Here is a 12,875-nt window from a genome sequence, read left to right on the forward strand (position 1 = left end):
TTGCACACTCAGCAGCCCTCGTGCAACTGCCTTGCACACTCATCAGCCCCCGTGCAAAGGCCTTGCACACGCAGCAGCCCCCGTGCAAGGCGTGTGCACACTCAGAAGCACCCCTGCAAGGGCCTTGCACACTTGGTGACCCCATAGGTCCCCCCTTTCTCCTCTCCTGGAGCTCCCCCGGGGCACAGCCCTGCCCTACAGCTGCTGTAGGGTCTCAGCACGAGGAGCAGGAGTTTTGGGGAAGTTTGGGCGGGTTTGAGGCATTTTGTGGGGTTTTCTCCTCTTTGCCCCTGCACAGCACACCCTTAAAGTGTTTTTTTTTTGGGGGGTGAAAAATCTCCTTCATTTCAGAGAAAAACACCAGGGAAAGGCTGGCCCCGAGACGTGCCCCAAAAAGCCTTGGGACAGCCCCGAGCTCTGCTTCTCCCCCTCCTCCCAGCCCCCCCATGACATTTTTTTTCCTGTAAAAGCGATTTTTCTCACCCAGGCCAGCTTTATTTTTATTTTTTAGAGCCGCTTCATCACCTGGTGGCAGCGGAGCTGCCGATACAACCCCTTGTTACATGTTGACATCCCGCGCAAGCTTTGTTTCCCTACAAAACCCCATTTTTAAGTCCAGGTAGATACAAACAAGCCCAGCAGCTACAGTAGCTCCTATTTTTGTGTGTTCCAGACTAAAACTCAGTGGCTACATTAAATCTGAAGCCATTTCCTTCTGCCTTTCAAAGAGAAAGGTTGTTTCCTTGCTGGTGGGAAGCTGCAGGAGGAATTGGAATAACAAATCCCTCTTTTTCCCCTCTTTTTACCTCTTTTTTCCCTCTTTTTACCTCTTTTTTTCCATCTTTTTACCTCTTTTTCCTCTTTTTTTTCCTCTGATCACTTACAGCAGCGCAACAGGTTTGCAGAGAACACATCCCTAAGGGATGTAAAAACGACCCAGCTGTGAGCTCATCCTTCAGGATGTCCAGGAGTGGTTTCTCTGCTCACCCCTCGGCCAAAAATCCCACCATCAGAGCCGTCATTAAGCGACAGCTAACGAACCACGCTGAAATTAAAGGCTTTTCTTTCTCTTTTCTTCCTTTTTCCTTTTCTCCTCATGCGCTGACATCTTTTTCTTGGAAAACCTGGATGATTTCGGGCTTCTTCGCCAGCTGCCGTGCCAAGGTGCCCGCGCCATCCGGGCCGTCCCGCAGCCCGGCGCCGAGCAGGATCCGCGCGGCGGCCGCGTGCTGCCCGCCACACGCCGCGTGTAGGGCTGTTGGGGGGAAAAAAAGATGTCAAGGAGGAACCGAGAGGCCACCAAATTCAGTTTGGAGGTGAGCAGGGAGGGAAATGACCTCGTGTGTGTGTTCCAGCCTTGTACTCCGGGCCTAATCCTGCTCAGGGGCAAAATTGTGATGCTGAGGGGGGGTCAGGACCCGCTGCAGAGCTCCAATTTACGCTCTGAGGGGGCGGAGGGAGGCCAGAAAAGCTCAAATTTACTCTGAGGGGGTGGAGGGAGAGATGCAAGGCTGCTCCCGCTCACCACTGAGGCGTGTTGTTAACCAAACTGAAGGCTGGGGAAGTTGCCAATTTTGGCAATGGCCGAAACCGTGTGTATACACTTTTTTTTTTTTTCTTTTTTTTGAGAGAGATGCTGATGCAAGAGATACCTCATCGTCTCACCACGGGAATGCCAGCTCGCTGCATCGCTATAGCAACTGTATTTACCTTCGAGCTCCGCTACTATTTGCTCACGACCCATTCCCAGGCACTTTGATCAAGCTGAAGAAATCGGGTGATGATATTTGGCTGAAAATATCAGCCCTGAACTGCCTTGTTTTGACTGAATTTTGATTTTTGACTGATATTCTGAGATATCAGAGGTATCAGAGAGATCAGAGCTTCATGCAAAATAAGCAGCCGGGCAGAGAAAAACCCAGATGAGTGTTGTAATTTCTTCCCGCAAGGGGAAGGCCCCAACACAGCAGGCTCAAACACAGGGTTAGACATCAGAAAGGCCGGCAAATGAGAGCCTTTTTGAAAAAAAAAGAAAAAAAAATTAAAAAAAAGGGGGTTTTGACATGTCAGGCTGCACCAAGAGCCATTTGCATACACGCAGCTGAGCTCTGGAGTTCCTCGTGCTGTGATGCAGGGGGTGAGCAAGCAGCTTACCGGAGCGACCCTTCCCGTCCTTCGCCTCGAGGTCGGCACCGAGGGACAGCAGCGTCCGGATGGTGTCCGTGTGTCCTTCCTGCAGGGGGGAGCACAAGGGGTTATCGGTCCGGCACCGCCAGCCCTTGCTCAGCAGATCCACGCGCTCCCCAGCCAGCAGTTTTGACCCAGAGGCATCCCAGGAGCAAACTTCTAACGTGATTTTGGGATTAAAAGTGGTGAATTAAGACCAGTGGTGCTTAAAATCCCGCTACGGCACAGGGCTGTGTCATTTGGTGATGTTACAGCCCCGGCCTGGGAGGAGGATTGTGTCCCCAAAAGGTTTTCCCTCCGCCAGTGGCTACGGAGGAGTTAACGCACAAATTACCCCATGACAAGACCTAAAGATGTTCCTTAATAGCAAATTAGCGCCCTAATTTGTCAGCCGATCCCACCTTTTCCTCTCCTCCCCTCCAGTAACGTAATTAAACTGCTTTTAACTTCAGCTGGCTGCGGAGCTCTGACTTAACTTTACTAATTGAGAGTTAAGAGGAGGAAATGTCAGCATCGAGCTGCGTGCTTTGTTGATGGGATCCACCGTGTCCCCTCTTTTTCTCTGCCAGTCGCTGAATTTAAAAGCTTCAGGGGGAAAACACGACGCAGCCCTCACACCCCTCCTGAAATAAACCCTCTCCCCCTAAATAACGCGCCTCATTTTGTGATTCCTTCTTCGATGCAATGAATTAGCCTTTATCACATGGTGTGAGAATGGAAAGCCCATATTTTTAGCTCCCCACTCGCTCCTTCCCGCATTGTTGTAGGATTTCCTTGCCCCCCTGCTCGAGGCTCCCATGCGCACCCCCCTCTGGAGCTGGGAGCTGCTTCAGCTGCTGCAGCCTTGGCAGCAAACGGAGCAGAAAGCGTTGTCGTGTATTTATAAATGCGAAGGAATAAGAAAAAGGGAGGAAAAAAAAGAAACCCCGCCAGCCAAACAAACGACGCCGTAAATACGAAGTGACACCGAGCCTCGGGAAGGGAGAGAAACCCATCGGCTTCTCCCCAAAACAGAGCTGGGAGCTTCTCCAAGGCACGTTACAGTCCCCAAAAAAAGCCTCGCTGTTAAACGTACCCTTGGCAACCAGAAGGGCTTTCAGCGTGGTCGCTCGGAGCATGAGGAGGGGAAGCTGGGAGAAAGGTTTCCTTTGTGGGAGCCAGCAAACGCCCCGGCTGGGGCCTGCTGGAGGAGAATGCTGTTGCCAGCCCTGGCGGTAAGTGCCATTGATGCTTTTGTAGGATCGAGGCACGGGGACGCTGCTTCGTTCCCACTGCAGACCCCTGAGTGCTGCACGTTAGGGCTGGTGAGGTTTTAACGTGCCTGAGGCTGAGCAGGGAGGTTTGTGCCTCACCTCAGCTCAGGCAGAGAGCACCCGGGGGGATTCTCGGTCAGCAGGGAGGATTTTAGGATCCCCTCCGATCCCCTGGGAGCGTTGCGGGACCCACAGCCAAGCTCCTTGCACGGGCACGAGACAAGAGGAGGCGAAAACTCAAACAGCTCTGACTGGAATTCGAAAACAGCTCCAGTGTGAAGGACACTGATAAGCACCGAGAGCTCCCTCCTCCTCTCCACATCTCTTTTCTCACATCTGGCCATGGGCAGAGTGAATTTGACCTCCAGGGACAAACAGGTGCTGGCTCTCAGCTCATCAGCCCTTTTTTTTTTTTTTTTTCTCTCTGCACAGCAAGCTGCTGGCACAGAGTCCAGCTTCCGAGCCATCAGGACCCAAATTAGTGGGACTGAAGGAAGAGGAGAAAAAATCTGAGCAGTGTTTCATCCACTCCTGCGAGGGAGAAGACGCTGGTGAAGAGCTCTCCTCTCCCGTGAGCTGTTCACACCTCCAGCTCCCATTAATGAGCAGGGTGGACTCCCTCCAAGCACCGCATTTTGGTCCAAAGGGGGCAGATTGGAAGAGTAACTCTCACCAGAGATGTGGGTCAAGTGGCAAAGGGAACCGTGCCCTGGTGCCACCCGCCTCTGCTCCACTGCACGTGCCAGGAGGGATGGTTTGCCAGCCCTCAGCGCAGTCACCAGCAGGATTTGTGGTGAAAAAACAGCTCAGATATCTGTAGGGACAGCTGGCCACGCTTACTGAGGGTCTAAAAAACATCAAAAAGAGCACGGGAGTGGCCAGGAGCGGCCTGTGACAGAGAATGAGGCAGGAACGTGAATCCTCCATCAGTGGAAACACCTAAACCAGCCTGTTTTAGGTAGTGCATTGAGTGGTGAAGACCGTGCAGAGGAAGGAGGAGGAGAGGAGACCGACCTTGGCTGCGTAGTGCAGTGCTGTGAGCTGTAGGGCTGTTGCTCTCTCGTTGACCCCGACACCCAGCTTGGCCACCAGGAACCGAATGGCTCCGTCCTGCGCCGTGACGGCCGCCCGGTGCAGAGCCTGAGCTCCCAGAGCATCCACGGCTGTGGGACAAGCCTGAAAGAGAGGGGAGGAGGAAGGGGAAGTGATGAAAAGCCTAGTTAAACCTTCAGGGAGAGTCATCAGTCTCATATCTGGTGACTCTCTTCAGTTAAAGCACATACGTTGGGTTTCAGTTCATTAAAGCAGCACGAAACGACCCATCTCCAGCCTCCGTGGTGGCGGAGGAGAATTTGGACACAGGTAGAGGGAGGGAGAAGGGTGGAGAACCTCGTGAAATCTCTTCCACAAGTCTCTGAACGCAGCCACAAAGACACAAAGCCAAGACAGGTAACAGAAGTGATACCCGGTGAGCTCATCTTAGAGGCTATCTTCCAGCCTCTCGGCATGACTCGAGGTTTTTATAAAACCTAGAAAGTTTTAGTGCCATTTTATGCTGCCATTAGTGCTTCCAGCACCGGCTCCGTGGCTGTGAGCCAGGGCTCCGGAACGAGGAAATCAAATCATCTATTCCATCTTCGTTGTCTAAAGCGTGAGACTAAAAATGTAAGCAAACGCTTTGTCCTGTAAGGACCACAGGAGAGAAGATGAGGGCCAAAGCATCTCCTGAAATTAACACCTAGTTACACACTCAAACACAACCTGGGCATCAAGATGTCTCTGCTGCTCTGTGTTGATGCACAGGGCTCACGTCCACCACTTTATGACCTTGAAAAATGTGTTTCCACGTTCCCTTCTCTTGGAAATTGTGCTCCTGGTCTGCTCTTTGCTGTTCTGGTCCAAAAAACAAGGGAGCTGGTGCAAAGGAGAGGCATTCACCTCCGCGGGAATTTGCCTGAATCGGTTTGTTAGGATTTGGTTACGAGCTGCCTGCCTGTCCTGGCAGCTTCAGCTCCTCCTGGAGGAGGGAGGCGAGGTTTTTTGGCACCTACCCCGTGTTTTTCCAGGAGCAGCCGGGCAATGTCGACGTGCCCGTGCTGGAGAGCGTCCATGAAGGGAGTGACTCCACAATTGTCCCTGCTGTCCGGCTCGTACCCACACCTGGGAGAGAAGGCAAAAGCGAGGGCAGAGTCAGCAGTGGTTCTAAAACCCATTCTGGCCCAGTTGCTTCACGTTGGTGGGGCAGCAGAGCACCAAAAAAAAGACAAAAAGCCACCCCAAAGGCCACGCATAAACCTTCCTCGGTGTTTTACAGCCCGGGGCACAGGCCTGCTGGGGATTTGGGGGCTCAGAGACCTGGTACTCAGCTGCTGCAGCTCGCTCGGGCTCTGCAGATCATTTCCATTTCCCCGAACAGATGGTTCTGGGAGGAGCAAGGTGTGCACAGACCTCACGCTGGCAGAGGGGAAAACCTCACAAAGCAGTGCCACACACACAAAAAAAAAAACAAAATCAAAGCCTGCAGGTCTCACTGAGGTTAGAGCTCTGCTGAAATGAGAGAGGAGTGAATTAAAATGGAAAGCCTGGCTCGAATCACAGGGATACGTTGATGCTGGGCCAAGCACAAACATGAATTACACAGGCTAGGATGAGTAGGCTAACGGGCGCTGCGATGCTCAGGGAAAGCTGCTCCAGCTCTGGCAGCAGGCAAATTGGGTTAGGAAAGCACCAGGCTCAGGAGGAGTGGGGCACGGGCTCATTTAAAGCCACTCCAAGGCAGTCTCCCAGGAGCCACAGCCTGGAAATAAAGCCTGGAGGAGCTGCACGCTCAGAGCGAGCTGCCAGGAAGCTTTTCTCTTAACGCAGGGCCTCGGACACGTTGGAGGCAACGGGAATGAATCAGCACGGAGGAAGAGCTGAGTTATGTAAGCAGGGCTTTATGTCACCACGAGGTCTGAGGCTGTCTGAGCCCCGCCAGGGAGCAGGCTCGGCGGAAAGACCCGGCAGCAGCCGTGAAAAACCCAGGAGGAAACGGAGACAGCCTGGGGAGCAGCTGTGCAGCTGGGCTTCGAGCGGAGAAACGTCCTTTGTGGCTGGGTGGCTGGCACTGGAAGCCAGGCAGGGGAAGAGAGGAGAGGCAGAGCTTCCTTCAGAGCTGGAGGAAGGCCGCTTACCGCTCCAGGAGCAGCTCCACTGCGTCCCGACAGCCGTGCATCGCTGCAAAAGGGAGAGAGGAACTGCTGGTGATGTGTGTTTTCACGCCACCGGCTGCCTACGGGGGAACATGATCACGTTTCTGACCCTTCGTGGTGCAGGGAGGAGGTCCAGGAGGCTTCATGGGGAAAGCTGCTGATTTCTGTTTGTAATTAAAGCATCGCCTCCAGGGCTCCAGCCTCTCTTTCCCCTGTTCCGATAGGGAACAGGGAAATGAAGCAGGGAAAAGGCAGGCATAAAAGCGCTGTCTGCCTCCACCTGCAGACTGCCCGTGTGAGAGCCCACGTGTAATTAAGCTGACACAAAGATCGTTTCTCGCTCAGGGTTCGTTAATCCCTGAAGCGAAATCTGGGAGAAGCAGAGAGAACACAAAGCCGGGAGCTGCCGAACAGCCCCATGGCTTTGCCCACCCCCCCTCCTCAGCCCTTCAGGCTCCCCATCGCTCCCATCTCGTCATCCTAATGAAGCATCCTCGGCGAGACCGCAGCTCGGAGGAGAAACAACAACAGTGGGGGAGGATCTGAGCATCACACGCTGAAATCTTCCTCTTTTTTAAAAAAATAAAATCATATTATGGCAATGAACGGGCAGCTTTGATTTTTCTTTTTTTCTTTTTTTTCCCCTGCAGGTCGTTTTGCAAAACAAATGAAATAAATTGCAGGGGAAAAATAATCGAGCCAAGCTCAGAGCTGCAACATCAGGTGATTTACTCCATGCAACAGAGGAAGAGCCCCTGGCAAACGCGTGCTCGCAGCAGTAACCTTCAGATGTGGCAGCACAAGAGATGCTCCTCGGGAGCCCGGTGAGGGTTCCCATCCTCCCTGATCTCGGCAGAGCTGCACTGTGAAAAGGATTTCTGAAATGGAGGTTTTAAAACACCCAAGCTGTCTGGAAAAAAAACAAAACAAAACAAAAGCCACCCAAGCGACACAATTACATCCTTTAGTAGCAACAGAGAGGAGAAAAAAGCTGCAGTGCTGGGATCCAGCAGCACTCCGCTTCCTCTCGTCACATCTCCCCCGCTCTCTTGCCTCAGGCTACGGATATATGAAGCAGCAAAGCTTGAGGAATGGAGCAGAGGGAAAAATTGGGGAGAAAATGACCCGGCATCTAGGCAGGGAGAAGCGTGCCAGGAAGCCAGCTGGACTGGTCACGGGTTAACACGCTCATCTCCACACCCGGGGATGGAAATTCACAGAGGGGCTGACGTGATTTCCCCTGGCAGCTCCAGCATCGCCTCCGGCCCTTGTCCGTGCCCTCTCCTGGGCTCTGCAGCCTCCAGAATGATCCCGGGTTAAAATTAAGCTGAGGGCAGAGGTTTGAGGAGCTCCAGCCCTTCCTGCTGCTCCATTAAAGGATGGTCCGGGGGCTAAAGGTGACTGGAAAGCCACCCAAATCCTGCAAATCCTGGGGAAAGTCAAGCGGAGGGGTGGAGATACCTCCAGGTGGCATCACACCGCCGCCCTCTGCACCCCCACGGCCTAAATGCTGCGAGCAGGAAGGACTTGAAGCTCCGGGTGTTCCCCAGGAGGCTCCTCAGCCTGCTCCTAATCCCAGCCCCAAATCCCCAGCCCAAGAAATAGGGCGGAGAGGGCCCGTGCGCCCGGCCTGCTGCTGCAGGCATGGAGACAGAGGGCTTGGGATGGAGCAGGGAGAGGAGAAAACGCAGATAAAGCGAGGATTTCCTATTTCTCTCTCAGCCAAGCTGCTCTTTACCACCCCACACAAAACATCAGATGACAAACCAGCCGTTTTTCATGCTTGGGTTGAGCCCAAGGACTGAAGGTGCAGCCGGTGCCCGAGGGCTGGGACTGTCACTGCCGGGTGGCTGCTGAAGGCTGGAGATGGAATGGGAACGACAACCAAAAGGCAAACAACGTGCCTCAGCGGATTAATTACAGCACAGCAGGGGGCTCCTCGCCCTACCTGGGGTCTTTGTGGAGAGTCAATCCTTGTTTCAGTCCTTGGGAGATGAATTTAGGCAGCCACGGCTTCGAGCGGCGCTGCCCCGAGCTCAGATTGTGATGGAATGAACGAGGAAGGAGGCCACAAACCAAATCCAAAGGTCTGTCACGGAGGGAAGGTGGCCACGAAATGCTCCTGGCCTGGATGCAGCCCTCCCAAGGTACCAGAGCTGTTGTTTACCATGAAAACGTGCTCTGGGGACAAGCAAAATGCAGTGGAATGGGAATCGAGGACCCGTGAGCCTCATGAACCTCACAAATTTCACGAGCCTGGAGCCTCATGAGCTCTGCCACATCATTAAGAACCATTCAGCTTAATTATTCCTGCTATTTATCTATCTTAGAGCAGCTAAAATGAGCATCTGTCCCGAGGTGAAACCCTGCACAGACATAGCAGGGCGCTGCTAGCGAACAGAAGCTCAGAGCAGTGAGCACCCAGAGCCCACCACTAACCTCACCTCCATTTAACATTGGTAATTTTACCATTTCTCCATCCTTTTGCACCAAGACATGCTCTCTCTGCTTCCCAGTGCTAAACAGGGATGGAAATATGAGCAGCTTTGTGTTCTCCAGCCCATTCCCTCCCCTCACCTGCTGTGTGCAGAGGAGTTCTCCTGGTCGTGCTCTCCGTGTCCCAGCTGCTCGGGGAGGCGGCCAGCAGGTAGCTCAGGACCTGCCCGTGGCCCTCCCGGCTGGCGATGTGGAAGCAGTTCCAGCCGTCCTTGTTCTTCAGCAGCGGGTTGGCTCCGTGCTCCATGAGGTCTTTGATCACCTCCAGGTTCTGCCTGGTGCAGGCCATCATTAAGGGAGTCCTAAACGAGAGGAGAGGGGATTAAAAAGGGAGAGAGAGCGCTCTATGAGCCTGGTGGCTTTTGTTCCAACAAAAAAAGATGGTTTGAAGCTGTTTGAAGCACCCGTAGTCACTCCTAGCTGTCCTCTGGGGAGCTCCCCAGAGGGAAAATAATGAGGTTGTGGGGTCTGCACCTCCTCCAGGGGACCAAGGAGGTTGGTGGTGGCTGAGGGTTTACTCCGAAGGCAAAGCGTGAGTTACTCGAGGTGCTGAGCCCACACCTCCTGTGTCTGACCCTATTTCAGTGACTAATTCCACCGGCCTCACTAGCACCAAGATGTTTTCCTCAACTGCCACGTTATCTAACCAGCAGGGTGGCAGGAAGGATAAAGGTTTAACGGCCACAGGTGTGAGCTGCGGTCTCTATTTTAATTATTTACAAACTTTGCCTAATCACCTGGGTGTGCACAGGCTGGGCAGAAAGCCCCACAAACGAGGAAGAGCCCTCCTGCACCGAGATGCTCCACCCCGTCTTCACTAACCCCCACACAACAGCTGAGAGACAAAATAAAGCAGGATCAAAAAATCCTCATTGAGAAAAACAGCCCGAAAACTCCTCCCTCTGAACAAAGAGCCTAAAAAGCAGTGACAGGTTTGGCTTCGACTTGGGATAAATGCTCCAATTTTAAGGCCAGATAAGGTGGCGAGAAAAGAGGTGAAATCTCCAGTTAGGGAGATTTTTAAGAGATCAGACACATTGATGCTGGGGTAGAGCTGCAGGCCTACCACGGGAAGCCAGGCTTGCAGAAATGTCCGCGTGCATTTCGTGAAATCCCTGCCTTCCTCTGCTCCCCCTGATGTCAGCTCGATGCTGGCACAGCCTCTAATTAGCGAGCTCTGGGACCCCGCCTTTGTGTTTGTGCTGCTTCAGCTTCAGAAAGGCGTTTGCTTTTCTTTGCAAGGTGGCAGGCAGAAAGTTCCTTCCCCAGGAGGAGAAACCGACAGGTACGTGGTGATTTTTATTAGCCAGGCCCATCGCATGCCTGTGGAACAGACCTTGGTTTTTTTTTTTAATTATTATTATTATTCCCAGTGCTTATTCACTCATCATTTTGATGCTGTGTTACCCACAAGGCAGGCAGAAAAAAAAAAAGCCCTGAAGGAACGAGCTGGTTCTTGGGTCATGAGCTGTTGTTTTATCAGTAGCAAATTTAACCCAAGATGAAGAAATGGGAATAAAACAATTAAAAAAAAATCTTTGTGGTTGTTATTACAGTTTCAGAGGAAAGGGACATTAAAAAAGTGAATTAGTATCATTGATTCCCATCAAATGGGAGAGAGGGGGAAGAATAAAAGCTTTTGTGTGCATCTGTTTGAATCAGATCCGCTAAGGAAGCAGTAATTTACAACCTCAGTGGTAAATGGGGGCAAACAGTGAGAGGGCTGGAATTAAATCACACGATTTGTACTGAATATCCCAAGCTGGATGGGATGCACGTGGACGATTGGGTCCAACTCCTGGCTCCACAGAGGACCGCCCAAAAACCAAACCAGCTGCCCTCAACCTCCTCCAAACCGAGCTGCTCCTCGTGCACATTGCCCTCTGGATGCTTCTCCACCTTTCCTGGGCAAACCAAAGCCGTTCAGACACAGCTCCAGCCTCACCCACCTACCAGTCTCCCCTTTTCAAGGCATCCACGCAAGCCCCCTTGGCCAGGAGGTAGGAGACGCACTCCCCGTGGCCGGCAGAGGCAGCTTCGTGGAGTGGCCTCTTGTAGTCACCGTTGGCCACCTCAATGTCCAGCTCCAGCTCCTCCAGCAGCCAGGCCAGGAGGTGGAGGTGGCCGTGGCGGGCGGCGAGGTGCAGCAGCGTGTCCCCCGAGCGGCCGCAGCGCTGCCCGGCGGCGTCCCCACCTCGCAGGGCGTCCTTCAGCAGCTCCAGTTGTCCCCGCCGGGCCAGCTTGAAGAGACGAGGCTCTTCTGTCATCTCTGGGGGACCTGGAAGAAGCAGGGAAAGGCAGGGTTAGGGATGGGGGGTGCTGGGGTAGAGCCCCCCACCCATATCCCAGCTCCTCGCTGAGGTGTTTTGCTCAGGGAAATGGCTGCCGGGGGGCAGCTGAGGTTTCCTCCCTGTCCCTGGAGGGAAAAAGCAGAATTTAGGGCTTTTATAGGATGCAGGAGTTTCGTTTTTCCTTAGGGATACTCGAGGTTTCCCAGCTATTTCCCTCAGGGAAAGCAGAAGTTTTGTTTTCCTTCAGGAGCGCAACCCACAAGTTTCCCTTTTCCTCACAGAAAAAGGAACAAAACCGACCCAAAACAACCCAAACCAGAGACTGGGCCTTTTGGCAGGGACACCAAAACTTTGCCTTTCCTCCAGGGAAAGGAAAAAAAATTAAGGAAAGCAGGATTTCCTTTTCCCCCCAGAAAACAAACAAACAAACAAACAAAAAAAACAGAAAGTTCATTTTCCCTCAGAAAAAATAAGAATAATAACAATAATAATAAGCCCTTTTCCTCAGGAAAAAGATGCCTTCAAATTTACTTTTTTTCCTCAGGAAAAAATAAAAATAAGGAATCCTGTTCCTCTCAGAAGAATACCTTGAACTTTTATGTTCTTCAAGGAAAAAATAAAAGTTAAAAAAAATCTAAGTTAAAAAGCTTTTTTCCTCAGGAAAAAATACCTTGAAATTTCCTTTTCCTCAAGGAAAAATAAAGGTTAAAAATCTAAAAGTTAAAAGCCCTTTTTCCTCAGAACAAAATACCTCAATTTTATTTTTTTCTCTCGAGGAAAAGGAAATTTTGAGGTATTTTTCCTGAGGAAAGGGGATTTTAAACTTTTTTTTTTCCTCAAGGAGAAAAGATAAAAGTTAAAAATCTTTTTTCCTCAGAAAAGAATACCTTAAAATTTCCTTTTCAAGAAAAAATAAAAGTTAAAAATCTAAAAGTTAAAAATCTTCTCTTCCCCCCCCCCCCCCCCCCCCCCAGAAAAATACCTCGAAATTTCCCTTTCCTTGAGAAAATAATAAAAAAAAAAAAAGTTTAAAGTCCTTTTTCCTCAGAAAATATACCCGGAAATTTCCTTTTCCCTCAGGAAAGAAAAAAATACCATTCCTTCAGAAAAAAAATACCTCAAAATTTACTTTTCCTCAAAAAAAAAAAAAAAAGCTAAAACCCCTTTTTCCTCAGAAAAACACACCTTGAAGTTTCCTTTTCCCTCAAAAAAGGAGAGTCACCAAATTCCCTTTTTCCTCAGAAAAACGCCAGGAACGTTTCATTTTTCCTCAGGGTGAGGGCAATGGGAGCTCCCTTGACATCATAAATGCCAGAAATGTCCTTTTTTCTGATAAAAAACCCCAAAACACCCAAATTTGGGGTCCTATTGGAGCCCCCCGCCCCCGCGCTCTCCTGAGGTGCCGTGACGTCACGGACAGGTTTCCTCTCGGTCCGCTCGGCCCAAACCCGGAAGCG

The 12,875-nt window shown here is 51.6% G+C and overlaps 1 protein-coding gene across 8 annotated transcripts; it reads right to left on the bottom strand.

The window, feature by feature from the left end:
- Window positions 1-355: 355 nt before the first annotated feature.
- On the bottom strand, window positions 356-12,819 carry ANKRD16 (ankyrin repeat domain 16). Of its 8 annotated transcripts, none has more exons than XR_011092198.1 (9): window positions 12,604-12,804; window positions 11,081-11,405; window positions 9,209-9,429; window positions 6,614-6,656; window positions 5,492-5,600; window positions 4,455-4,616; window positions 2,155-2,233; window positions 850-1,255; window positions 356-796 (listed from the first exon to the last, which is right to left on the bottom strand). XR_011092198.1 is itself a non-coding variant. In XM_068670152.1 (8 exons), exons 2-8 carry the CDS (start codon window positions 11,392-11,394, stop codon window positions 1,095-1,097), a joined length of 1,089 nt encoding a protein of 362 aa, XP_068526253.1. In that variant the 5' UTR covers window positions 11,395-11,405; window positions 12,604-12,804; the 3' UTR covers window positions 356-1,094. The 8 variants fall into 8 exon arrangements, 5 of the variants coding, with proteins under 5 accessions (XP_068526253.1, XP_068526254.1, XP_068526256.1 ...); XR_011092197.1 differs by having other exon boundaries at window positions 356-806; XR_011092196.1 differs by having other exon boundaries at window positions 356-817.
- Window positions 12,820-12,875: the final 56 nt, after the last annotated feature.

This window comes from Anas acuta, chromosome 1 (assembly GCF_963932015.1).
Source record: "Anas acuta chromosome 1, bAnaAcu1.1, whole genome shotgun sequence".
NCBI classification, from domain to species: Eukaryota; Metazoa; Chordata; class Aves; order Anseriformes; family Anatidae; genus Anas; species Anas acuta.

Excerpts from the sequence above, each read along its gene's own strand:
- ANKRD16 (XM_068670153.1), bottom strand. The coding sequence starts at position 11,394 with ATGACAGAAGAGCCTCGTCTCTTCAAGCTGGCCCGGCGGGGACAACTG. Across the intron at positions 9,430-11,080 it reads GCCTTGAAAAGGGGAGACTG|GACTCCCTTAATGATGGCCT; the intron begins GTAGGTGGGTGA and ends CCTCTCGTTTAG. Across the intron at positions 4,617-5,491 it reads TGCTCCTGGAAAAACACGGG|GCTTGTCCCACAGCCGTGGA; the intron begins GTAGGTGCCAAA and ends CCTCTCTTTCAG.